This window comes from Trachurus trachurus (assembly GCF_905171665.1).
Source record: "Trachurus trachurus genome assembly, chromosome: 10".
NCBI lineage: Eukaryota > Metazoa > Chordata > Actinopteri > Carangiformes > Carangidae > Trachurus > Trachurus trachurus.
In genome coordinates, this window is record NC_139894.1 from 18,753,277 (window position 1) to 18,781,253 (window position 27,977).

Here is a 27,977-nt window from a genome sequence, read left to right on the forward strand (position 1 = left end):
GAGCACATGTCTGTGACGGTACAGTGAGGAGCGCTGCAGGCTTCCACAGAGTGAGACTGTGTTTTCTTGATGTTCTATTTTAAAAACTGATGAAAAATCACAGTTGAGAGCAGCATAATGACTTTCCACCTGGGGGTGGGGGGGGCGCACAAAAGAAATGTGCCGGGAAAGCGAGAAGAAAAGAGGAAACGGTGTTGAGGAAAGAGCGCAAAGTGCAGACAGGTCCTAAATGAAGTACTGTTACCAGCATCAGAGGATGTGATGTGAAATTATTTGAATGGATGTTTGTTATCCTCTCCCCTGTGAGCTTTAAATTGAAATACATTTATTCATGTATTTGGGCCTGTTTCCCCATGTGGATGGTTTTCCTGTCTGTTTTTCTGCTAGTTCTCAAAGTAGGCTAAATGTTTTGGGTATTGGCAATTTAACAGGTAAGAACAGACAGGAAGACAGCGCCGTTATCCATGTGTACAGTAGCTCCACTGCTTCATACTGTACTACTAAGTATGTAGTAAGTACTAAGTGACAATTGTGACTTATATGTCAGAATTTTTTTTTTTTATGTTCCTTTAATAGATGGAATCATATTGCTTTAATTATTTGCATTAGCACTGTCAAAGCTAATGCTTTGATGTTCTGTTTTGTTTTTAAATTAATGATTGTATTTAATTGCATCCATTGTGCCTGTGAATATTCTCATTTGCATCCACTGTGTTTCAGTGTTTATCCCATTGGGGGTCTCTCGAGGATAATGAACTGTTAACATAGGTTTGATGAAGGAGAAAAGACAAAATGGAAAATTTATACACTACAAAATGTACTTTTTGCTGTATTCAGTACAGTCAGGGGAATTTGCTGCCACAGACTTTGACCAGTGGCCCGTCATGGCAAATGTTAGCACACTTGGAATCGGTGCGCTACAATGACTGAGAAGGCTCCCTGCTTGTTACTGTAGAGATATCCAGGTTGCAGGTGGAAGTAAACAAGACACAGCTGCAGTGGCAGGGGGCAGAAAATGCATCCTGAAACCCTTCCAGTAAGACTGCATCTGAAAGGATTTGACTTTTTAACAGCTTTTTCCTACAAATGTGTCCAAGAATTCCTGTAGAGCGAGTTGAAAATGTGGTCAGTGAAATGCCTTCGGAAAAAAAATAAATCTTGAACAGTTTTCATTAAAGTTTAGTCCAGTTTTAAAAGACAGCCAGAGCTCTTGCAAAACACCAAAACAACCCTGACTGGCAAAATCCACAAGCTTTGTGAAATTAATGAAATTGAATCCTACCATTTGCGTGTACAGCAGCATGCTGACAACACACAGTGTGTGCCACTGCTTTCTCACAAGCTGGCCCAAGGTACTTGCTCTCCTGGCTGAAATCCCATTTGTGCAATTTCATGTTTCATATTTTTCTGAAATGTACTGGATGTGTTTCATCTCATTACATTACAAGAAGTCAGAAGTCTAATCACAAGCTGGTAGGTCATGCCAGACAGGTTTAATTACTATGCCTATCTTCCACATCCAGATCATCGAGACCGGACAAAACCATGTTGTGATTCCCAAATGAAACGCCTCCTCTTTTCCATGTGCTAATTAAATCTGTTGGAGGAAGCAATGGCTGACTGTGATCACCCCAAATATCAGTTTGTTTGATTGCCAGTGAGAGCGTTCAGTTGTCGCTGCCATCGCAGTAATGGCAGCATCACACAACACACCAATCAGCCATCGAATGCTCTGCAGAGAATGTTATCTGTATTGAAACTGCTGCTGCCGGAGGCTTGAACAGTTTGAATTACTTTGATTTTAATGACCCTGTGATGTTCTTCTGACCGCCACTTTCAGGACAAACTGTATATTTTACTCCCTCTACTAATGAGGATATACAAACAGCTGAACAATCAGTATTTGGTTTGCTTAGTTTGAAACTTTTGTACTGGAGTGTAATAAACCTCTCAGTGTCTGCAGGTTCCTAGCAGGACATAGATTAGGTCCACATTCAGGTAACTTCAATTTTGATGCAAGTCTTATTTTACAGCTGTTAATACATTATTGATGAGAATAGCCAGAGCGATAAAATGGATAGATAAATGGAGAGTGAAGAAGAGAGGAGGAGGAGGAGCAGGAGGAGGAAGCTGAAGGGAGAGAAATCCCAGACCTCTCCAGCATCTGTGTCCTGTTTTGTCAGTAATCTCCTCACTGTTGCGTAAGGACTTCGGCTCAATAAGCCCTGAGCACTCTCTTTCGGCCCGTCACATACACACTGTAGTAGTTTTATTAATAAACACAAGCCAAATGTGCCTCACACATTTCTTTGCTTGTCATAACATAGGGATGAAAAGTGTTGATGAAACACATTCATGTGTGAGGAACGCCAGCAGTCGATGGCCAGATATTTGGCCTTTTGAGTATTTTTGTTTTAGATGGTGTTAAAGGAGATTTGGGGGTGTAAATCCTGAGAGAAGACCAATTACACTCAAGTAGGGCAATGAGACACGTGACTAACCCTAACACACACACATACACCAGTGCTCCAGACTAACTTTTTTCACTACGAGCGCAGTGGCCCCTAACTTAAAACTTTAGGAGCACAAGCAGAAAATTTAGTGGCACACACTGTAAATCGTCTTGCAAGGAAATATTCACATTTCACTTTTCATTCATGATCCTCACACACATTCGCGTTAAAAAAAAAACCAAACAAATGTACTGGTTGCACATGCGCAAGTAAATGAAAAATCTACTTGCACAGTCTCAAATTTTAGGAGAAAAGTGCCCTCATGTAAGGGCAGTTCGGAGCCCTGTATACACACACATGCACATAGGTTCACACGCACCCAGTGAACATGAAACCAGAACTTACCGAACCCCAGAGTAGTTTTAGTGTGTGTTTGAGAGAGAGGAGAGAGAAAGTGTGTGTGTGTTCTTAATCCTATTACTGATCATCAGTTTCACAGTAAGGAGGTGAAGAAGGAGGAGAGAAGGAGAAAAAGCGGAAAGATTTGGAGTCTGTGTTAATTTTTAGGTGTCTGTAAATTGTGATGTAATTACATGATTTACACTTGCTGCCATGTCACTTAACCTTTTTCAGATGTCAATAACATGTACACTCATGTAAATGCACGTTATTTAAAGCTTGTTTTATTTTAGTGCGTGCTCTCTTTACTTTGATGCCACACATTTAGCTTCTCACACTTTTAAGGGTGAAAAATGTGATGGGAACATGAGGGGGGGAAAGGAGAAGTGGGAAAGACAGGAACAGATTAAAGAAGAGAGTGTGCTGTCAGGATCTTTGGTGTCACTGCACTGCAAGAGGTTGGGTGTAGGACGGGGGCGGTTATATACACACACACACACACACACACACACACCAAGAACATACAGTACTCACCGCAAGTTAGACATTTATGTAATGTTTTAAGCCCAACTGAAAACACTTGCTTCCTTGTATCAGTGTGCTTGTCTGTACATGTTTGACTGAAAAGTGCGTTGTCTCATTAGAATGCACATGAACACAAATGCATCTCACCCATTTTAATCAGATGAGCGCTGTCACCGCAGTAGATGCCAATCATCTTTCATCTTCAATTAGCCATCGCTCATATTTCATCTCTGTCTCACGTCTCCCTTCCCTGCCACTGAGTGCTTGAGGATCATTTCATCCAAAGCCTGGTCGTCAAGATGAAGGAGAAAAACCTGCACATCTGTCATGTGTCCGTGAACTTCATTCCAGCAGTGTTGTGCAGCAGAGGGAAAGATCAGAAAAAAACATTAATACTGAAGTAGAACTAAACAAATTGGGATTGAATTTAAAGCAGAAGTAAGTGATATATTTGTGTTAATATAAGTCTTAAATAGTTATATCTTCCGACAGCAATCACTTACATAGAGCGTTTGGACCGAAACACGGGTCTCTCAGTCCCTCTGCTCTGCTCTGAGCCGAGGAGAAAACATTTATCGTATCCTACAGTTTTTATCCAATGAGGAGAGAGAACGGCATGCAGGGCTGTGTGTGCAGCCAAGGGACGCCGTGAATGTGGCGACGTAGGGACGAGGACTGTTATGGTGCGTTCAAGGAAACTCGTATTTTTCCGACCGTGAAGTCGTACCAGTTCGATCTGGTACGAGTTCACCGGTCGGAAGTTACGAGTGGCCGTTATAGTGACTTTCACCGGTAAAACAGGTCGGAGAAACACGAGTGGGTTGCCTGGAACGCTACAAAGTCGTAAGTTGTGACTTGAAGCTGTAATATACGATTTCAAAAGCCTGCCTGGAACGCAGCATTAGCGAAAACGACCGGACCGCTTACTTCTGCTTTAAGTTAAGTAAAGAAAGCGAAGACCCCCTCCTCCTCCTCCTCCTCCTGGTGCCCTGTTCCCTTTGAGACTCATACTGGTGATTTGTATGGGTGCACGGCTCCATGCATCCTGGTTTATGGATGACTCAAAAACACACAAATATAGTTGGCAGAAATGGGAAGCTGAAATATTTAATAATTTAAGCTAATTTAAGTTATGATGGGAGCACAATAGCTACTTTTAAAAAGGATTGGATTGGAGCAGTGCTTGGCGCAGTGGTTAAGGCGGCCGTCCCATGTAGAGGCTACAGTCCTCAACGCAGGCATCCCCGGTTCAAATCCCGCGTCGGGCAGACCTTTCCTGCATGTCATTCCCCCTCTCTCTGCCTCCCCCTTCCCTGTCTATCTCTACTATGGCTGTCAAAGCCAAAAAATATACTTTAAAAAAAGAAAGGATTGGATTCTTTGGAGAAAGAATTTATTGCAATAGTAACATCATACAATCAGGTGGAGGGCATGGACAGGAATCCTCCCCCTCTTAGACACTGCACATATACTGTAGAGGGTTGTCTGTGATTTTTTCAGCTTTTATCCATCTTTTTTTCTCTATTGCCTATCCTCATCTTTCATGTGCGTCTTACTTTCACAGATGCTTGCTCCGTCTGCCTCTCCTTGTGTCTCTGGCTCTCCACTTTGATCTTCTATCTCTAATTCAGGCTTTTACTCCGCATATGTTTTTGTGTTCTCACCTTGGGCCATATTTAGAGTTAAGTGCACATAAAGAGGAGTTAATACCTCATTAAAAACTCCAACACTGAAGACCTGCAGCAAGTTTAGCACCAAAATAAAAGTAGAAAAAAAACTCAGTGGTTGTTGTTCTTAGCTGTGATCCAGAGAGATATGAAATCAGGGGCTTTATAGTTTTGCTTTCAGATGATTTTATATGATGTTTTTACTATGCCATATTAAATTGAATACCATTTATTGACACTAAAATCACAGAAGTGGATGGATGGATTAGTGTTTGTTAGAATGGCCAGTTTTTTTCCATCACAATACTGCATACATCATTTCCATATGTAGGTCATGAGCTCGATCAAAAGAAAACAAACAAAAAACTGAAGGATGAAATAAAGAAGGAAGTAAACAAAACTGATGGAATAAATACATTTGTATGAGTTAAGTTGTTTGTTTTTTTTCATTAATATATATTTTCCTTGACCATATCATTCTATCATTCAGTTGCTGTGTACAGGCAACTGAATCTGAAGTCTTATGTGCCCCTCCTCTGTCCTCAGATCTAGGGGCAAGTGGTGCATCAGATTAATCTTGTAAAAATGTCTCTATACCAATGAGTTACACCAGGCTATTGAGTAATCTAATTAAATGACACGGGGTACTTTTCTATAGCCTAAAAAGAAGTTTATTCAACAGTCTAGACTTTACTTACATGATTCTTTTTTAGGTGGCAGCCATGACAGGATCTGGCTCAGATCTTTACAAATCTTTTTATTATCGTGCTAATGTCTTTAGGGCTGCGTGACCAGAACTTAGATATTCCTGTGACAACTCCAAATGCAATATATTAATTGTCTCAGGTGCCAATTTGCATTGGTGATTTACCAAGATCTTGTTCATAACAAGAGGTGTCCTATGTTGGCTGTGAAATATTCCATACGGTATATCTTTGAATCTATTACAGAGGAGCAGAGAGTGTGGGTGGCCCTGAATACATTGGGCCAAAGCATCTTCATCATAAACACCCTGAACATCTTCTTTTCATCTTTCACAAGCCTTTCAATATTTTTCCCTACACAACGGTGCAAGATATTATAGAAAATATGAGATAGAACTTTTGAATGTGAAATGAATTATAAACTCCTCGATTGTTCCCAGCAGGGTTGTTTCCTGTGTTAGCTAGACATTTCTGCTGATAAAGAAGCAGACTTGTAGATAAGGGGAAAAACTTCTTTCTTTCTTTCTATTTTTGGAAGTTCAAAAGTGTTTTGAACTTGTGTGAAATAAAACATCATCACATCAAGTCTCCTATCACTTTAAGTCCTTCTCCACAAGAGCAGCCTTTGCAGTACCAGGTGGAAAACCCCTTCCCTTTCATTCAAGAGTGTCATAGATTTATTTATATTTCACTAGATCTTAACAGAATTGGCTTGTCGCTTGAATTGGGGTGTGATTTCATTTTGTTAGTAATCTCCTCCAGTCATCCAGAAGGAACATAATTCAAGCAGGTCCTCTCCTCCTGTTGGCAGTTGGTTTTCTGGGATTTATTCCCACACCAAATTAAGTTTGAGAAGTCTTTAAATCTCTTTGGCAGTCTTGTTGGAGGTATAACATCTGCAGAGCATAGAGCAGCCAGGGTAACAATCACAATTAATTACCTTAATGAAGTTCATAACACTCTCCTAATGTCCAACTCTTTTCCATGATGATAAATAAGAAAGGCCACTCCATGTGACTGAAGGGGATAAGACCATGGGTCTGTTTAGTGTTTTGCTGCTGGATATGAGAAAATTGTTTTTGTTTTTGTGAGATTTTATTTTTGAGAGAATCTGTCTGATGTGCCCTCATAGTTTAGCATATTCTGCTTTCTCTATTTATTAAGCTAATGGGATGATAGGAGCAGAGTCAGGGGACCTGTCTTCGAGAATCAATAATTTAACTGTACAAGGAACAGTGAACCATTCTCTACTGAATATAGGTACATATTATGTAAATAAATCCTGGAGGATTTTTATAAAACTCCATATATCCATATCCATCTGCTCTAGGAGCATTTCCATTATGTATTTGTTACGTTTACGGTCTCCTCACTGCTTATTGGCCTTCATGAAAGTCTTATCTACCTCTAAAAATGATGGAGCGTTCAGCTTTGCCAAAAAAGAAGAACCCTGTATACTACAGTACAGGGGGCAGGGTAGTCTGAGGTATAGAGGTTTTTTCATTATCTCTGCTGACATTTTGGTCTTATGATGGTTTTTTTTTGCCACCCTCATAGGCTACTTTAATGAGGAGATAGCCTTGGACTCACGTCTACCAGCTGTCAAGCGTGCAAGCCATTGCCCTGGTCCCCCCCCCCCCCCCCCCCCCCCCCCCCCCTTCAGACAGTCTGTGCTCAGCATGAAAGACATTTGCCACTGCTTTTTGCATCAGGAGTTGGTTAAGAGCTGATTCAATGGCCTCTGCCTTGAGCAGAGTTGCTAAGGGATTATTCTCTACTTGTCAGGATCGACTAATTGCCTCCTTTTTCCTGGCTGTGCCACTGGTACTGATGTCACCCTTTAACTAAGCCTTGAATGTATCCCAAACGGTGGATGATTTTAGTCTTCATTTTGATTGATTGACAATATTACCAACGTTTTTAATTCCCTTGCCTTGGTATTGCTGGAATTTATCATTTATGTAAAGTTCACCAGTTGCTGTCACAAGAATCTCTGAAAGCTGTAATCCCCCTGTTTTTGTCTGTGTTATACAGAAAAGTAGATTTTCTACAAAGAAACCTGCAATACATTGTAGAAATTTCCAAGGCAGCCAGTCTTAATAACAATGGTTTGTCTGTAGTAATTGAATAGGGTTATCCCTGCTCATTTGTTCAAGGTTACATAGGTTAGGATGAGTTTATTATAATGGGAAAATTAGCAAGTGACAGATCTGGTCTGAGGTATTCTTTAAAATTCTCTTGAAGAAGCCTTACACCTTTTGCAACACCAAATCACCTGAAGAATTGTATATATATTTGGCTGTAGATATATAACACTCAGTTTAAGAGCTGCTGCACAGTGCCTGAAAAGTAATTGTGTTTCTCTTGCTCTGTTTCTCTTCTCTGCACCTCTGTAGTCCAGGGTGGTCGCCTGCATGACAGCTATCCTCAGTCAGATGGACGATCGTCACTATGCTAAATACATAGAAACCTTCACTGGAACAACTGAACTAGTGGTAAGTGAACACATACACTGAAATTGAGCCATATATGTTATACACATGGATGGTAAGATATAAAATTACAAACACAATACAAAGTAAAAATCACTTTACTACAATACAAAGTAAAAACAAATATTACCACACTATACAGATTGCAGTGTGGTAATTTAGTATGTTAACATTACCCTCTCTTATTTCTCGGCAGGATTTTCTGATGGAGTCATTCCTGCTTTTTAAAGACCTGATTGGAGTGCATGTGTATCCCTCTGACTGGATGGCTATGATCATGGTACAGAACAGGTAACACACTGCAAGAGCTCACACACTGGCCACGGATCTGGATCATCAACCTGCTAGTCTCACTTCTGCCTCTGTAACCCAAATAGCCCGTAGCTGCCCCAGTGCATTTTAAAGGACTGTTTACATCTGCAGTGACTTGTGTATCCACACAACCTCACGCAGGGATAAGTCAGAGATAGCAAAACTGGGATCAAGGTTGAAATGATAAAAACAGCTGATGTGACAAATGGGTGTGTATGTGTGTAAGCTGATGGAGTGAAGCTGTTGGTGTATTTTTTCTGATGTGAGCCAGATGGAAGGCTAAAGCTGTATCGGAGGAAGAGAAAAGGTAAACAGGTAAAAGAGAGAACGAGGCAGAAAAGACAAGATGATAAGGAGTGTGCAGACCGGGCTTAGGGAAGTGATGTGGCGATACAGAGCGAAAGCGAGAGTCCCACTTAAAAAGAGAGAATGGCAGTTGGTTTTGGAAAAACGATGATAGATAGATAGTGTTGGAGCAGATTTGCTACTCAACTGCACAAATGCAAACAGTTACAACTCAGTGATACACCTGTGCACACTGTGTTAAGTTGCTATCATGATCTGTCATTGTGACAGGAGGTTGGAATCTAAAGCAATATTACCGTCTTGTCACACAGCAGTAAAAACTTATGTGCCAGAGAAAAAGCTGAAATAGTTTTATTAAAAAACAAATAGGGTGCATTACGATCAGTGACAGTTTCTGAGCTTTTTATTCCTAGACAACAACCTCTGAGATTGCTTTTTTTTTTATCCATCCATTAATCATCAACAATCCAACTACAATATGAGGAGGTTATATTTGCAGTATTATTTTCCATTTCATTGGAGCCAATACGACATTGACTAATTTTATGAGTGTGTGTATTTCTGTCCAATAGAGTGTTCCTAAGAGCCATCAATACCTACGCCGACACCATGAACCAAAAGTTCCTCAACAACGATGACTTTGAAGTACAGGTGAGTGTGAGCGTGTACAGGTCTATGTGAACACACGCTAGCAGCTTTATCCCATCTGTGCAATGGTCTGTGCTCCATTTAACATGAATCTCTATTGTCTTTTTCCATATTCACGTCAAGTTATGGAATAACTACTTCCACTTGGCGGTAGCATTTATTACCCAGGAGTCTCTGCAGCTTCAGCATTTCTCTCCAACCAAGAGGAACAAGATCCTTGCCAAGTGAGAGAAGGCCATATCATTTCCTTGTTACCATACCACACCCACTCCCCCTGCTCTAATGAAACACTCAGTGATTTGTGATCTATTTTGGAGTCTGCATTTACTGTTTACACTCCTCCTATTAAAACCATGTGTTGCCCGTGGAGAGACATTCAATTTAGCTCATGCTGGGGGAAGAGTAGCGTAGCATTGTCTGTCCCATTCGACAGTTGAGTCTAACATTGATCAAGGCTAGGCTGATGCCTTTGTCTGTCCTGACTTTCTGTGCATTAGCTCTGTCTCTGTTTGTTTCAGATATGGAGATATGAGAAGACTCATTGGCTTTGCTATTCGTGACATATGGTACAAACTAGGTAAGAAAATCTAGAGTGGGTGTTTTGCTTCTTCTTAAAATGCAAATATGTGATTCCCTCATATACGTGCAAGATATACTGCACCTACACTATATGTGCGTGCATGTGTGTAGGAGTCACAAGTGTCGCTTCACTTTCACTTCATTTCACAACACAACTGACATTCAGAGGAATTTGTTTCCCCCACAGCATGATGACAAGGGTTCACAGTGTCAGAGTCATTTCACCTAGGTAGCTATCAATATGATATAAAGCCACTATGATCCACAGTCTTCCTTGGTAGTTGGAGAAAGCTGCTGAGAAATGCTGGGATATATTCTGGGGATAGGAGGCTGAGTTCAAAGGCCTTATTGCAAGAGGAAAAAATCTTATTGAATGAGCATGTTTTGGTAGAAGGAGACCTGGGGAGCTTCACCTGTGGGCGAGAAATGGAACAGGGGGTGAGCATGGGGAGAGGGATCAGATGTGACTTTATCTATCCTGTTGTAAAGTTATGATATATAACTTCTCCACTTTGAAATGTCCAAAAACAACTAGACATATTATATTTTTTAAGTTGTTTTCTGACTGTATTCCAAATGTGTCCAGCCATTCTCAAACCTAGAGAAATAACACTGTTACTGTCACACACCCTATGTGCACGGGTTGGCGTTGTGCCACCCAGAAGCGCAAAATTGGCTTTTTTCTGGTTTTAAGCCTGTGGTTTTCAACTATATGATTTAACTAGATGAGGGATTTTAATCATCAGACATTTGGATTTTAAGTATTTGGATTTAAAAAACTGGCAAATCTTAGGCTTAAGATGTCCCATATCCTCCGAAGAGCATTTGTTTATCATTCGTTCAACTGCCGTATTTGTTGTTGTTACCGGTTTTAATCCCATGGTCCACTTTTTTTGGAGACGAGGAGGATAATTCAAGGGTAATTTGACTCTCGGTAACAACCCCTTGAATAACTAACACTGAAGGAGTCCAAACCAAGGGAAGGTCACAGCAATGATGATGAAGAGAACAGCTCCCATGATGGCATGTTATGTCACGTCACGCAAAGCTTTTCTTTTGTTGATTGGATTGAAAGGCCCATAGCGGCAAAAGTAACACAAGAAAGGAAAGAAGTAGGAGTGTCTGATCGCTGCAGCCCCTCCACAGGTGGAGGTCGGTGCTCTCAGGAAGGACTAGCAACTTGAAGAAAGAAAAGAAGAGCCTGGAGCACACAAGTCACTGGTGATGCGACACTGTAATTTAATTAGTGCAAAACAAGGACCAACGTTTCGACATGCAACGGCATTTAAATATCCTCCCATTTTTGAGGCCTGACCGTGATTGGTTGAGGAGGATAGGGGTATCCGCACCTATCATATGTCCGCATTACTAGCTCTCGAACCAATCAAAAGTGCTCATTCGTTGCAAGATAAAAAATATACAAACATCAATATTTACAATATAATAAATCGACACGGGCAAGTGGCACATAGTAAAACAAAATGAAAACAAAAAGCAACACACAGTGTGTTTGATATCTATAATATTTGTGTGTGTGTGTGTGTGTGTGTGTGTGTGTCCTTCTCAGGCAGCCACAAGATCTGTTTCATACCTGGCATGGTGGGTCCCATCCTGGAGATGACTTTGATTCCAGAGGAGGAGCTGAGAAGGGCCACCATTCCCATCTTCTTTGACATGATCACCTGTGAACATGCACACTATGGAAACTTCAATAAGGTAATGACACACACACACATACACATACACACATATATCCACACACAGGAACTTCCAGACCAACTTAGCCAGGCAGAGACATCTGTGGAGACATGCATAAGTGCAAAAAATCACTTATGCAAACACCCCCTCCTCCACACTTGCGCAGAGACACCGACACACACATTGTGCTCCTCCATCGATTTCCTGTGATGCTCCACATAAAAGTAAAAGAGACACCTTAATTATGCTTGCATAATTGATTCCCTCTTCTGTTCCTCCTCTCATGTGCTTTCTCCTCTCCCTTTTGTCTCCTCTTTGCCTTCTCTCCCTCTATTTTTCCTCTGCAGTTCGAGAATGAGATCATTCTCAAGTTGGACCATGAGGTGGAAGGTGGAGGAGGCGATGAACGATACATGCAACTGCTGGAGACCATGTAGGCCTGCAGTATTAAAACTTAAAACCATAATTACAGCAATCAGTAATTCCTGCATATATAAACAAGCTTTGCTATTCTCCCAATATCCTATTACATTTTCTGCTACCCACTTCAGAGGTTGACTTTTAACACAAGTCGCTGCCCTCTCGGTAATACAGTCGTAAAACCTGCAGCACTTCAGCGCTGATTATCAAAGCAAAATCCTCTCAGACATTCTCTGATGATTAACTTGTGGGTGCTTGTCTGCCAGCCTCCTGGACTGTGCTGCCGAGAAACCCACGCTGAAGTCACAGGTGCAGCACTTTGTCCCCTTGGTGAAGGGACTCCTCATTCGTCTCCTTGACTACCGCACCGTGATGAACGATGACAGCCGCAACAACCGCATGAGCTGCACCGTCAATCTCCTAGTAAGTCCCGCCTTCTTTGAAATGCACAGGTTAGACAGCTGAGTCGTCTCCGCCTTGATCAGCTTTTTCGACTCTTTCCTCCACAACAAAGACATTTGAGCGTGTTTCCCTACGGGGCCAGTAGCCAATATGGATACATGATGAAGTAAAAAACAGAAGAAAAAAAAGTTGGGTCTTAGATTTTCACCATGTTTGGCGTGAGCATTTTCTAAGAGTTTCATCATTTTTTGTTTTCTTCATGTTTCATCTGTTTCAATCTGACATGCTTCTCCATGGATTTGCATTTATAGACACAAATCCTATGTTAAACTGTAGTTGTCGAAGTGAAGCCCACAGCAAAGAAGTGCAGTGCTGATCTCAGAAACACACATATACATAAAAAGATCGACATGCACATCAATAAACTAATTGAAACACTAATGTCTTAAGAGGCTGGTAAGTGACTTTGTCCTATTCAGTAGCAAAACAGCCTCACTGATTGACGAGCTCATTATGAAACACAGATTTTATGCCTCGCCTTTTATGCCAACGTCTTTTTTTCACTTGTTTAATTTGTGTGCTGATTGATCTAAAGGTAAAGATTCGACTCTGTGTCTGGTCTGGCCAGTTTGCAAAGGGTTGCATCAGCTCCTGTCTGTACTACATCCTTTTTCTTATGTGATCTCCTAATCAGATTCTCCCTCATGGTATTCTCCGGTTTCGAAACGGACCCCGTCTAACCACATACAATTGTCTCCACAGCAGATTAAATCATATAATTCCTCCCCTAGACTCTGTCATTTTTTACATCTACAATTTCATTTCATTTCCTAGAATTATGATTTTTTAAATTACTTTCTGAGATACAAATAGTTAAGACGATCATTTAATGACTAAATGGATGGGTCGTTTGTGTCTTGTAATGTGTTTTTGTTTTATTTCCTGCTGACACATGGCAGACATGTTTAGCTTGTAGCCTGTGGCAGCTGCCTGTTAGCCTTTCTCTTTCATTTGTTCAGCCAACTACAAAAATCTCAGCCGCAGGTTTGCAGGCACTATTGCACTCTCCTATCCATGCCCCCCTTCAGGCTGACTTCACTTAAGGAGCATACACACACATGCACAACCAATCATGTAGGTATTTACTGCGCTCCCTCAGGCAGATGCACTCTCAATAAAACACAAATACATTTGAACAGATTCACAAACACACATGCTCTGCCAGGGCTATAGTAACCATTGCAGACCTGGAGCTAAGGGATTTCCTTAACAAAGTTTGTCTTTCCAGGTACACGTTCAGCTTCACACAAAAGCAAGCTGGTGTTGCAGATAATACTTTCTCCATGTGTGATGTACAGTACTGTATATTTATATGTACTTTTAAACAGCTGCCATTTGGTGTGTGGCGGTGCTATGGTTTTACTGTAGGTTGTGTTGTTGCATGTTTTAAAGACATCTCAAAGGTGACTGCTGTGAGTAAAAGCATCTGACCTTCATGTAGATAGGAAGCCTCCAGCAGGAAATTGGCTTACTGAAGTTAAAATGCATCGGCGCAAACAATGATGTATCTGACCTTTACAAATTGGAGCACATTTTTATAAATATGCATACAGTATGCTTAAGCTTCACAGCGAATCTCACAGTAATTTAGCTTGATAATTTAGCTCTTTTCTTCCATACTTGTGATAGTGTTTGTGTGTGTTATTATGACTACTGGCTCGTGGTGGTGATGGGAGGTGGGGTTACATCAGTTCGTTCCAAACCACTGTTCTCTGTAGATGCCATTAAACTTCATTAAACTGGGAGTTTGTGCTGTGTAACTAACAAAGTGCATACACACACTCCCACACGTAATCACACACAGGCAATCACAGGTTTACACTGTACTACAAGGAACCATTGCCACACACTGTAAGATTTGCTGTAGACAATTATACAGTAAGTTGAAAATCTCTCCCTAAAACACACACATGCACGCACACACACAAATATAAACTGACACTAACCCCACTTCTGTTTTTGATTTTTGCAGAACTTTTACAAGGACATCAACCGTGAAGGGATGTACATCAGGTATTTAAGTTGACATAATATACATCGAAATATTGCTTGCCTGTGTTGGATGTGTATGTGTGTGTGTGTGTGTATGTGTGTGTCTGAATGTTGCGTACATGTGTGTGGCTGCATAATCTGACAAGGGATTATATGAGTCCCACTGAATTAATGTCAAAATCCACAGGATCAGCTCTTGGTCTGACTGGAGGGAGAGCAGAGAGAAAGAGAGTCATGATGGGCATGAGGAAGGGAGAGACAGAGGAAGACAGGATGGTGGCGAGAGAGAGAGAGAGAGAGAGAGAGAGAGAGAGAGGGAAGGAGGGAGGGAGAGGGGGAATATAGATCCCGTCAGCTCCCACGGTGCATTTCTGGCAATGGCTTATGGACATAATTAGTTATCTGTATGTGTGAGTGTGAGCTCAGCACTGTGGCTGATCATCCTGTGGAGAATACAGTAACACAGAGGCAGCTAACAAGTTAATGTTTGCAGACATACATTTAATCATAGTTAATGTTTTATAAAATATGTCAGAACGCTGTACAGGAATAGACTAATATAACTTAGTGGATAATAAATATAAATTTTACAGCTTAATTGCTGTCGTTTACAATGACAGTGATACTGGCGACAGAGAGAATATTATTTTCAAGGCACTTTGATTTAGATTTGCCCTTGTACTGCCATCTTCAATACAGTACAACAACAATTAACTGATGATGTAAGTTGATTCGACAGTGTTTAGAATCATCCATTCAGAACTCCTGACCCCATGTTTGATAACAACAAAAGAAAACTGTCAGTACAGTAAGTCCCTGCACTGAACTTGCTCACTTCTGTTCGGTTTGTAATCCTGGCTTTTCCACAAATATTCTATGAAAACAGGAATATAGAAAAGCATTTGTTGTGTCCTAAATCATACATAATACTTCATACTAATCATGTGCTGTTCTCATCTGGTTTTTGCACTTGGTGTGCAAGAAGTCAACATTACTTCAATGACTTTAGGTTTCCACTGCAAGTTTAACTAAAAAGCAAAAGCAAATGGTTTTTGAGATATTTACTATTTCATTTGTTTTGTTTTGTGAGATGGTTCTGCAGCCGACCAACCATTATCATACTCTGAACAGCTGAGTACCATCTCTGTTCTACTTGTTATAGGACAATAGTTTGCTTCTCATGTGTACTTTCCTCAAGTAAGATTACAGTGATTTTCCCCACTTTTTCTTTAATGAACATACCACATCCTCAAAACATCTTGTTTGAATTTTGGTCACATTTTATGTTTCACTCACTGACAGTAAAAGGCTGTAATTATAAACTGGACACTAGCAATGAAACTATTGAAATTTATTTTCATTTGGTCCAGTCAGTAATGATATAACCTTCATCTTAATTTTTATCATAGGGAACATTTAATTTATTTCTTAATCAGAAGCAAAACAGTTTAGAGGAATAAGTCAGTTTATTGCTGACTTTGGTTTGGCAGAGATAAAGGTGGAAGTGAGAGAAGGATAAAGTTCCATTAAGGATGGTGTAAGTGTACATTTTAGTACATCCTCAGCTGTCAGGCTTTAGCATCAAACCTTAGATGAAAAGGCATAAGGTCTCAGGAAAACCTCTGTCAGACGTTACACTAAGCGACCTCAGAAAAAAAAGTCATTGGACCAAAGGGCATCAGAAAAAAAGGCGACCAGACTGAGCGGCCTCAGAAAAAAAAACGTCAGACTAAACGGCCTCAGTAAAAGTATTTGCAATCTTCATCAAATACATAATTGGAGCTTGTGTGCAATGTTGGACCTGCATTTACAAAGTGCTTTTATTTTGTAAACTTCATGCATGCATGCATGCATTTGTGTTTTGAGACACCCCTGATGTGACTGCGATTCACAAATGCATTTTCTAAGAGGGATATTGTCACTCCTTGACAGCCAATCACGTGAGTTTTTTTCTCTCCAATAAATCTTTATTGACAATAATAATGTCAGTACAAAGGCAGTTATTAATGTTCATACTGTACAAACAAGTGAACACTTGTACGGTCTGTCTCCAGCCAGACTCAGTCTCGCTGATCTTCGTGGCCCTGGTGCGCCACAGGTCAGAGAGACAGAGACGCCCAGTCAGTCGGTCCTCTGCCCTTCCTGATCGGCCCCAAGCTGAAAGTACAGTGGCTGGTTTATGCTCCAGCCCAGTCTCTCCACTCCTCTCCCACCCACACCTGATCATCCATCCTGGGCTGCACAAGTGTCGGCTCAGCTAGCTTCGCTGTCTTGTTTTTGTTTTTGAGGGAATAAAGTAATGTAACTTGCAATGTAGGTTACTAAATAGGTTGTAAATGGAGTAGTCAGAACAGCAACTTGATTAGGCTACTTTTAAAAGGAGTAATCAGTCATTTTAAAAATACTTTTCCAGAATAATTTGTCCAATGCTGCTTCTTGTTTGTGGCATTCCAACTGGAAACTGAACAGCACAAGCGACTCAAATAATAAGAAAGCTATCAAAATATATCATTTGTGCTTTTCATTTACTGTATTTATTTGAATAGCTGGCTGTTGTTCACTTGTTTGTATGTAGGCTACGTTAATAGCTGCCTTTGTACTGAAATAAGTATTGTCAATAAAAACTCACGTGATTGGCTGTCAAGGAGTGACACATCTGATTGGCTACAGACGATCCCCTCTTAGAAAAAATGCATTTGTGAATCAGAGTCACGTCAGGAGGAGTATCAAACCACAGATGAAGTGAAGTTTACAAATTAAAAGCACTTTGTAAATACAGTTCCAACAGTGCATATATCTAAGTAACAAGCTCCAAATATGTATTTGATGAAGACTGCAAATACTTTTACTGAGGCCGTTTAGTCTGAGCCTTTTGGTCTGACATCTTTTTCTCTGATGCCTTTTTTTCTGAGGCCGTTTAGTCTGATGCTTTTTTTTCTGATGCTTTATTTTCTGTATACATCTCAGTCTGAGCATTTTGGTCCGATTACTTTTTTTCTGAGGCCGTTTGGTCTTACTGTATGTCTGACAGAGGTTTTCCTGAGACCTTATTCCTTTTCATCTAAGGTCTGACGCTGAAGCCCGACACTTGAGGATGTCCTGAAATGTCAGTGGAAGACAGAAAGAGAGAGACAAATAGAAAACGGTGAAGGGCTTGACAAATGATTGGATAAAGAAAATAAGAGATAAATGGTTGTTTTGTGTTAATTCAGACTGTCAGCAGCATGCAGCTCAGTTGTCATATTCAGCAGAAAAAGCAAACAGCACAGTCTAGTCAGTAAAATGCTGGTTAAAGGTGAGAGACAGAGATGTAATGGGAAGATATAGAGGTGAAAAAGAGAAAGTGAGACCAGTAATGGGCAGACGGAATGAACAATTGATCCCTGAGTGCATCTACACTGTCTGAGCCCACAGGGAGGTGTTCATTTAAAAGGGACCAGGAGCCACTGGCTTTCTTGCTTTGTCATCAGTACCTTAACAAGAAAATCCTGCCTCTCACCGAGTGGCAACATTTCCCAGATTTACCAGACAGAGATGTATACACAAAAAGATGTAAACTAAAAACAGACGCAATAAAAAGTTGGTTCACTTTTTGAGCCATTTTCTCCTTGGTATAGGCCTATAAACATTATATGGCTACAAACATCTGTCAGGCCATTAAATAGACATATGGTAATTGTGCCTTAGTGTCTAAGTATGCGTGTACGCTCTTGAATGACCTTTGTTGTGTATATATTAGAGGGTATATGTGTGTGGGGGGTGGGGATGAGGGGGTTGAGCTTGTGGCACAGTTAATTGTCTTCATGTTGCCCAACAGTGGCATCTAGTGGAGTAATGTCTACATTGCATATTAAACAAATTTCTATGTGTGTGTGTGTGCGTGTGTGTGTGTGTGTGTGTGTGTGTGCGCGTGCTTGTGCGTGTGTGTGCTCAGGTACCTCTACAAGTTGCGAGACCTTCACCTGGAGGGTGAAAACTACACTGAGGCTGCGTACACACTGCTGCTCCACTCTCGCCTGCTCAAGGTCAGACACACACACACGCACACCTATAACGTGATATTTTGTTGTTTAATGCTGGATTCAGTGTCTTGCTCTGCCTAATCACTTGTCTGTCTGCCACAAGTGAGACAGTTTTTTTATTAGCTGATAAATGGTTGCTACGTGTCTGGCCTCCAAATGATTAAGCTCCGAGGTTAGTTTATGGCATGGCATGGGCCTCCGCTGCTCCGTCACTATGGTGATTGATGCAGTGGCCGTGTGTGTGTGTGTGTGTGTGTGCACGTTTGTGTCTGAGAGTCTACGCATGCATGTGTCTTCTTGGTGTGTTTGACCTCTTTTGTCTCTTCATCGCTTTTATGGGGCACTTAAAGGATCACGGAGAGGGACAGAGCAAAAGGGTCATCTCTCTCTCTCCTCCTCCTCTCCGTGTGTAGTATTGTTACATCACATCAGCTGAACTCTGTTAGGTTTTTTGTAATCTCCATTCATCCCCAGTGTCAACCCTGTCATTCCAATTTCACATGATTGGAGAGAGTGGTCTGTAACAGACAGCATGCTCTACAGTAATCTTCTCCCTCACCATTCAAAGCAGATGGGACAGTTCTGGAGCTCCTTATACACTTTCTTTGTTTTGTTTCTAAATTAATTTCTACTTAATAGAAGATGAATAATTGTCTCATTTATATAATGAATGAGCATTGTGTTGCTGTTTTTGTGCTAGCTCCGCTTAGAACTAATATTGATTTATTACAACAAAGAAACTCCAGCCTCTAAGTCCTTCTCCTCTCTTGTTTCACAATAATGATAAATGGGACAGCACATGCAGAATTGGTCTGGACTGCAAATTCTTTTCTCTATTGTTAGAGCTTAAAGACAAAGATACCCTAAGTATTGTATCTTACTTTTTGCCTTTGTCCTTCCCTTCACGTCTCTATTCTCTTTTGTAGTGGTCAGATGACATGTGTAGCCCCCAGTTTGAGTTCCAGGGCTCCCAGACCCAGCGGCAGCTCAAAGAAACACTCTACGACACCATCATCGACTACTTTGACAAGGGCAAGGTCAGCATCATTTTAGACTGTGTCAAACTTCTCTTCTGAATATGTGATCAGAATCAATGATGGTAAGAGATTTCTCTCTGGGGAAAATACCGTTTTTGGTAAGTTTTGCTTTTGGTAATTAACATGATCCTCTGAATTCCTTTTACAAAAGATCACAGAAATTAAGGCATTTTATTTTATTTATTCTACACACAGGGATTAGGACAAGCCATACAATTATAAAAGCATTTGCTGTGTAGACTTTTATTTTGGAAAATATCCCTTTCTTGTACCATTCATTCATTCATTCATTCATTCATTCATTCATTCATTCATTCATTCATTCATTCATTCATCGATTGCCCTGTAAGGATGAAACAGTGTTGTAATCACGCAGTCATAGTCTCTGTGTGGTGCGTTGGTCACTTTCATTTTGTATTCTACATGAGTGCCTTGTGTTCTCTGAAGCATTGATAGAGTCATTTCCCGCCTCTCTTCATAGCCTGGAAACAGAGATTTTCACTAGATGAATTCCCACCATGACAGCCGCTGCCGATTTATTAGCAGATGGTGTAATGAAGGACACTTTTGTCTCTTTCCTCATGTGTGTATGTGTATGTGTGTAGATGTGGGAAGAGGCCATCACTCTGTGTAAGGAACTGGCTGAACAGTACGAAAATGAGATCTTCGAGTACGAGTTACTCAGCAGGAGACTGGTGAGATAGAACCATCTCAAACCTTCATATCTTCTGCACAGTTATCATGATCTTACTTTTTTTCTGTATTTCCTTCACTCTCTCTTTTGCCCTGAATTCTCTTTATAGATGTTCTTGAGTTTAGGAGGGCGTCTGAGGAGAAAGCAGGAGAATTCAAACAATTTATTCAGGCTTTTGAAAGCAGCAGTACCATCAGTAGCTCGGTGCAGCTGTTGCATACTGAGCCCTGGTTAAATTCAAAAATAAAAATAAAATGAAATATTTACACTAGTGAAATAGTTTGATGTGGTCTTTGGATGCAATAAAACAAAAATGTAGGCAAATTGTCCAACATCCAGTGCTCCAGTCTTGTGTTTCCTTAACCTCAAAACATGTTGTTCCCAATCAGCAGTTTCCACAATGAATTAGTTATCTGCACTTTCTAACAGTATTAACAATTCAGCACCATGTTTAAAAATGAATACCTACTTGACACTTCACTTGTTTCCTCTAAAGAACACTGGTGTGTGCTTCCACAATCACCCTTTTCCAAAGTGTTTCCTCATTATCAGTCATGGGTAACTTCAAACCCCTAATAACCCCTTTCACTGTCCTCACTGTCCTTCTATGTGTTTCATCTGCTACTTTTGCACCACAGAAGAAATTATTCACTCCAAACCCAAAAGTCAAACTTGTGGCTGAGCATCACCTTCTCCTCTGTGTCCTCTGTGTCACTCAGCTCTCTCTCTCTCTCTCTCTCTCTCTCTCTCTCTCTCTCTCTCTCTCTCTCTCTCTCTCTCTCTCTCTCTTTTTCCCTCCCCACAGAGAATTACACTTCCCTCTAAGAAAGAGTAAAAATCTCTCTCTCTTTATATGACTGCAGCAATGGCTCTCTCAGCTAATGCTGAATTTATGTGGTTATATAAATGACAGACATTGCCCTTGGATGGCATGCACTTAATTTTTTTTTCTACATCTATCACCCTCAAAGCCCCAACATTGTGCTGAAGGTAGCTTTGTCTTTGGCACAAGTTGATAAAACCCCTTCCCTGAACACATGCCCTGCCTCTCTCCTTCTCTCTCTCTGCAGGAGAAACAAGCCAAGTTCTACGAGAACATTATGAAGATCTTGAGGCCTAAGCCAGACTACTTTGCAGTTGGCTACTATGGACAAGGCTACCCTCCATTCCTCAGGGTGTGTGTCACAGTGCAGTGAGAATAAAAACCAAACTGTATTACAAAGAATGTTCTCACTTTTCATCGGCTAAAAACCACACAGATTCACACTGTACAAAGAAACTTTTTCCCTCTTTTATCATCAGAGACTAAAGCTAAACTATTTTAAAGTTGCAGCAGTTTCTAAACACACCAGCAGACAGGCAATAGAATGGGACATTAAAAATACCTTAGGGGAACATTTGTAGATCTGTGGATTTCAGCAAACTGAAGTAATAATGAATTTAATATTCCACTGTTTATAGCTTATACCTGTATTCAGTACATGTGTTAAACTGCTGTCAGGTATACGACAAAGTTAATGACTCACTTTGGTAGCAGTGCAGTGAAAGGACACCAGACATAGGTTCACAGATATACATGCAAGTCTCCCTGCTCTAGATCAACTGTCCCACTGAAATCATTACAAGTTTTAAAATATAAATACTGTATGTCAATGAAGATAATGGGATGAATTGAAGCTAAATATTTTCAACACCTGTGAATTTTCCTTCAGAACAAGGTGTTTATCCATCGAGGTAAGGAGTATGAGCGCAGAGAGGACTTCCAGAACCACCTCATGAGCCAGTTCCCCAGCGCCGTGCGCCTCAACACCACCACTATGCCAGGGGACGACGTCAGGAACTCTCCACTGCAGTGTATCCTTCATGGCAGCATAACACACTAAACACTCACATTTAGGCTACATTATTATGTACACAGGTAGAGAAGAAACTCTAAATGTTGTAGTATAGAGATGTAACATCCTAAATACAGACATATCTGAATGTAAATAAGACAGGAGGAGACATCAGGGGACCTTTTACAATAAAGCTTGCCAAGTCATCAGATCCATGTGTATCGGATCTGTTCAGCCAGACACTACTGGTCTGGATCTAAACTTCATTTTGGTTTACTGTTGTTTTGCTACCTTTGTATATAAAAACCCTATCTGATGGTGGCCAGACACCTCCCTCAGCTATCGCCTCGCACACTCGGGAATGTGGTGCTACTCTCCATCATGTTGTGTTGTTTTATTCCTGAGTGAGCTGAACCAGACATCCAGTGTTTCACAGTGCAGCCAGTCCTTGAGATCCCCCCTCGCCTGAAGAACAAACCTGTTCCTGACCAGATTATCAAGTCAGTGCTGTTTTACTCGCCATGTTATCACAAAGTAAAATGTGAATGTCTGTGAAATGATAACAGAAGGATTGACACCTCTGATAATGGCACATTTACCTCTTTTGGAAGTGATTTTTATTCTCTTGCTTTGACTTGAACCACTGTCTCGCTCCTCCACCCCCCCACACACACCATGCAGCTTCTACAAGTCCAACTACGTGCAGCGTTTTCACTACTCCAGACCTGTGAGGAAAGGACCTGTGGACCCAAACAATGAGTTTGCTGTGGGTAACTTTTTCAAATTGAAAAGATATACCACCACAGGGACTGTGAAAGTAGTTCAGAAACCACTGTGTGCTTTCATTGTTATCAGGGTGAAAATACTGATAACAAAATAAAAGTTTCTGCTCCGTGGAATAATATGATTTTATTGAATAGTAAAGTGCAGTATAATTATATGATAAGACATCAGGCTATGTTCTAAGGTTTCAGGTGAGCACAGAAGATACAACATCACATTCAGGTATTATCGTAATGTAAGATTAGGGATCAGATTGTGCAGCAAGTACCTGGTGACAGTTCAGAATTCAATAGTATCATGTTTGGAGTTTTCCCAAAGGGCCAGAGATTCATCTGACTGTAGTTTTTTTTTCTCTTTGCCATCTTGTTTTAAGTCAATGTGGATTGAGCGTACAACCTTCACCACTGTGTATAAGCTGCCAGGGATCCTGCGCTGGTTTGAGGCTACTGACTTGAAACATGTAAGTCTTTGACAGCTTGTTATTTAGTCCATGTTTGTTTGCTGTGAGCTTTTCCATCAATGTTTCCATTGTGCTTCCTTCCCCAGACGACCTTGTCTCCACTGGAGAACGCCATAGAAACAATGGAGTCCACCAATGAGAAGATCCTGACCATGATTAACCAATATCAGGCTGACTGGAGCCTTCCCATCAACCCCCTCTCCATGTTGCTCAATGGCATCGTGGACCCAGCTGTTATGGGCGGCTTCGCCAAGTATGAAAAGGTAAACTGGAATCTGAGATCAAACCCAGCTCAGCTTCTAATCATTCACACCAGGTTCTCCTCAGTAAATTAATGACACATGTACTATGGAAAAAGACCTTAATGAGAGTTAAATGGAGATTAATGATTGTAGGTTAAACCATCGATAACAGATCAATTTTTTCTAAAATCCCATTAGAGGTTATTGCTAATGCAGCGTCTTGAAATCTGACCTTTTTTGTTTGTTTTTTAATTATACATACATAATGTTTTTTGCACATAAACTGATTGTGATTTGTTTTTCCTTAGTTGTCTTAACTTTTGCAAAAGAAAGACGGATTCTTTTGAACTGTGTGTATAGATTTTTTTTTAAGGCACGGTGATGAAAGATTCAGTATTTCATTTTTATTATTTTTTCAATTTGATGCTATTAACGAGTTGTCTGAGCTGGAGAGTATTTCACGGCACGATTCATCTCTCGTGATAAATGGACTTGAATTCAATTTGGATCAAAAATCAGTATCACCTCCTGAGGCTTTGAATATGAAAGGAGTCTAATTCTGCAGTCCAAATGATATTAAATGCTATAAACCTAGAGCTTGAAACACCATTAGCTCTCATCCTCAAACACCGTTCAATGTTATAATGCTTTACAGAGGAGAAGGGCTTTATGCTTAGAAAAGTGCACATGTGGGTGGAAAAGCCAGCTATTACTATACAAACTGGTGGAGGTGAAACGCGTTGCCATTGTTCCTTAAATTCGTTTTTAATGTTTCCTCTGTATCAGGCGTTCTTTACCGATGAGTACAATCAGCAGCACCCGGAGGACAGGGACAAACTGCTGCGTCTCAAAGACCTCATCGCGTGGCAGGTATATTCTTCAATAACACAAACAACATTTACTCATGATTCTTTATTAGGATGCTCTGTTGACACCTTAACATTTGTATTTATAGATCCCACTGCTGGGTGGAGGGATCTCCCTCCATGGGAAGAGGGTGACCGATGACTTGCGTCCATTCCACGAGCGCATGGAGGAGTGTTTCAAACAGCTAAAGAAGAAAGTAGAGAAGGAGTACGGAGTGAGAGAGCTGGTGAGAAGTGGGGAGAAAAAAAACATGAGAGAGTTGTTACTAAAACATGATGTTTCTCTGGAATCCAAAAATGTTCTACAAGACTGAACACAGCGCACGCGTGGTAAAGCTGCGCTAATTAAGCTGTAAATGAGCCGACCCAGGTGAATTTTAAAGATTAAAGTATTCACAAAAGCCTCTGAGTAGAGTGTTGATATGGGATTTGTACCTTTAAATTTCTTTACAAGCACACCAGGGCCCAAATGGACTGACTGAGGCTAAATATGGTCATTAATGTAAATTGGCTCTGCCCTCCAGGACAGATTAAACTAATGATGAGCAGGAGCGATGATATGCTGTTTCTAAGATGTTTTTAAGTATGTTGTCTTTTTATTTTTATATAATATAGCTTATTTCTTCTCTTTACAGCCGGACATGGATGAGAGAAAGTCCACTCGTCCTCGCTCCATGCTGCGCTCCATTCGGCAGTCCATCATCTCCATCTCCTCGCTGCAGGGATCTGAATGTGGGACTCCGACCAAGACCCATCCAGACAGGTAGCATGCACAGATACTGTATGCGTTGACAGATGAACTTATCATTATCAGCATTTGACCCTTTAAATATCTTTTCAATTTGCTTTCTGCCTCCTACCAGGGACCTCCCACCTGAATCCCCCATCTCCTGGAACGCCACCCTGCCTCGCTCCAGCGGCAGTGTGAGTGCAAGCACAGTGGAGGAGGGCGTGGTGACGGTGGGTGATGCAGAGGTCAAACTGAGGAAGAGCAAGAAGAAGAAGAAGAGGAGCAGCATGATCTTCATCTCAGAGGAGAGAGAGAGGACGAACACGCTGGACTGCAAACGGGTTAGAATGAGCGTTATCAGGCCGAGAGAGGAGGAAATGAGTGGAGAGAGGCGGCGTGTGAAGGGACCATTCGGTATCAATGATTATCTGTGCAGATGTTGTTGCTGAGCTCTGTGTGATCTCTGTCTCCCTCTAGCTGTCAAAGAAACAGGAGTTCCGCAGTGACACCAACTTGGCAGAGCCAAATGAAGGAAATGTGACGCTGACCAGTGCCAACTCCAGATCCCTGCCTGCCATCACAGGTGAGACACATACACACACCCGTTGCTGTGTAGTATAATGCAAATGTGTTGCTGACTGTATAGCTATAGCCTAAGGATCCATGAAGTTAAAATTCAAAGAGGAACTGCTGTGTTTTTCCGGTGATTGCAAAGACACACACACAAGGTCATGACAGGAAAATTACTTTGTAGTTGAAAGTGTGTTCAAAGCAATTTGTCAAGCTGGAGAATGTGGCACTAATAGCCTGACCTAACACAACCTCTGATGTAAGGTCGCAAATTAATTGTAGTTTTTTAGAACTGGGCAGCAGTTTATATATCATCATAGCAGTTACATAACCCCACGCCTCAAAACAATGCTTTAGACTACAGTACACCGATGTTTCACTGGCATTCGGCCATGTTGGACCACACCATCTGAGCCGGTACTGACTGTGGTGTTAATACACTACCTCTGATTAGCACAGCTGACTAGAAGCTTCACTGCCTCACTGAACAAACACACTGTGCCACCAGTGTTGCCAGAACACACAGTTCATCAGTAGAACAGCTGCAAGAGCAAAATTAGTCTGGAAAAAAAAAACAATCATCTGGCTGCTGAGGTTTTGTTGTCACATTGGTTATCAGTTATAGTCAGATTAAGGCAATAATTCGGTTTTTTCAAGTGTCATGTAAACGTACTGACTGAGAAACACAAACAGTAAATCCACAGCTGTTTCTGTCCGTAGGTTTGTCCTTGGCAGTGGTGGGGGGCGCTGAGGAGGTGGACAGCGCCAGAGCCAGGAGGGACAGCAAGAGCATGTCTGTCTGCGGGACCTCTGACCGAACAGCAGACAGACGCTCAAAGGGCGTCATTAACCTCCTATTCAAATCCAAGGTAGAGGAAGAGACCAACCTGTTCAATGCACTTACAGTACATTCAAAGATCAGTTCTACACTAAAATGAATAGTTCACCATTTTGCCAAATTTGGCTGGAGTTAGTTTTGTGTGCATGAAGCTGAGATGAGATGAGATGAGATGAGATGAGAAAGGATGTGATAAGACAAGATATTAATCAGTCCCACAATGGAGAAATTTCTAGTATTGCAGCAATCAGTAGAGCTCAAATAAAATATTTTTTGTAAAATAATAATAATAATAATAATAATACAGTAGCTTTTCTGTTATGTAAAAAAAAAAACAAGTGGTGGCGTTATATACAGAGAAATGATAAATTATGCACAGTTATAAATTGGTGTTGTAATGTACATTGACATAGCTTATCATACAGTAAAGACAGGAAAGAGGTAAAGGGCAAAATACACTTACCAAGCTCACTGCTTAATATATCCAATTCAATCTAAACTGATGGATTATTTACCTGTAGACAGAGCAGAGCTAGCATTTCCCCATGTTTCCTGTCTACAAGCTAAGTTAAACATGCTGTAGGAGATGCTAACTTATTGTACCAACATGGTATCAATATCATTCTTTTGCTCTAAGCCTATTAAATGCTTGAACTATTCAGGGGTACATGTAGGTCTGCAGATTTATCACAAACTTACCAGACAAGATTTAACTATTATTCCAAGCATCCATTAAAATGCAAAAGATTACAATCTACCATACTATATGGACATTTTATACTATCAGAGCAACAAACTCCCAGATGACCACATGGATGTTTCTGTCTTTGTCAGAGTAAACCTTTTTTACATTGTGTATGTATGTTTGTTTCCACAGAGTTCCAAATCAGAGGATGTCAAGCCCAGTGATCCATCCAAAAACAGTGACAGTCATTTCTGAAATCCAGTATTATAATGTCCTATTTTTTTTACTTTTATTTTTTACATGCATTTGTTTTACAAACACATTCACATGAACCTGAAACGAGAACCAAAATTCTGCTAGCCAGTCTGCCTGTCAGTCTCTGTATTGCTATTGCCTTAATAGAATTGATTTTACCTATAAATAAAGGCTATTTTTTGTGGAGTGACCTTTTCCCTAATAATTGAAATGATTCCCACTGCAGCTAAATGCCATCTTACAGCTTTTCAATCAATTCTGCTTCTACAAGAACGAGCAAACACAAACCACCCTGCCTACACG

General features: G+C 40.8%; 1 protein-coding gene across 3 annotated transcripts in view; it reads left to right on the top strand.

The window, feature by feature from the left end:
- The window catches only part of dock2 (dedicator of cytokinesis 2), a 95,334-nt gene extending 67,570 nt beyond the window's left edge, over window positions 1-27,764 (top strand). For 2 of the 3 annotated variants that reach the window (XM_083980580.1, XM_083980581.1), the window contains 25 exons: window positions 8,145-8,243; window positions 8,437-8,531; window positions 9,431-9,509; window positions 9,630-9,730; window positions 10,025-10,083; window positions 11,653-11,801; window positions 12,131-12,216; window positions 12,470-12,626; window positions 14,638-14,678; window positions 18,592-18,682; window positions 19,606-19,716; window positions 20,322-20,411; window positions 21,481-21,585; window positions 22,123-22,264; window positions 22,664-22,745; window positions 22,927-23,011; window positions 23,402-23,488; window positions 23,575-23,751; window positions 24,517-24,600; window positions 24,686-24,823; window positions 25,232-25,359; window positions 25,460-25,667; window positions 25,804-25,909; window positions 26,617-26,765; window positions 27,612-27,764. In XM_083980580.1, the coding sequence (XP_083836706.1) occupies window positions 8,145-8,243; window positions 8,437-8,531; window positions 9,431-9,509; window positions 9,630-9,730; window positions 10,025-10,083; window positions 11,653-11,801; window positions 12,131-12,216; window positions 12,470-12,626; window positions 14,638-14,678; window positions 18,592-18,682; window positions 19,606-19,716; window positions 20,322-20,411; window positions 21,481-21,585; window positions 22,123-22,264; window positions 22,664-22,745; window positions 22,927-23,011; window positions 23,402-23,488; window positions 23,575-23,751; window positions 24,517-24,600; window positions 24,686-24,823; window positions 25,232-25,359; window positions 25,460-25,667; window positions 25,804-25,909; window positions 26,617-26,765; window positions 27,612-27,674 (2,712 nt within the window). In that variant the 3' untranslated portion in view covers window positions 27,675-27,764. Of the gene's footprint in view, window positions 1-8,144; window positions 8,244-8,436; window positions 8,532-9,430; window positions 9,510-9,629; window positions 9,731-10,024; window positions 10,084-11,652; window positions 11,802-12,130; window positions 12,217-12,469; window positions 12,627-14,637; window positions 14,679-18,591; window positions 18,683-19,605; window positions 19,717-20,321; window positions 20,412-21,480; window positions 21,586-22,122; window positions 22,265-22,663; window positions 22,746-22,926; window positions 23,016-23,401; window positions 23,489-23,574; window positions 23,752-24,516; window positions 24,601-24,685; window positions 24,824-25,231; window positions 25,360-25,459; window positions 25,668-25,803; window positions 25,910-26,616; window positions 26,766-27,611 lie in introns of those variants that run through there. The other variant, XR_014595691.1, reaches the window with a different exon arrangement.
- Window positions 27,765-27,977: the final 213 nt, after the last annotated feature.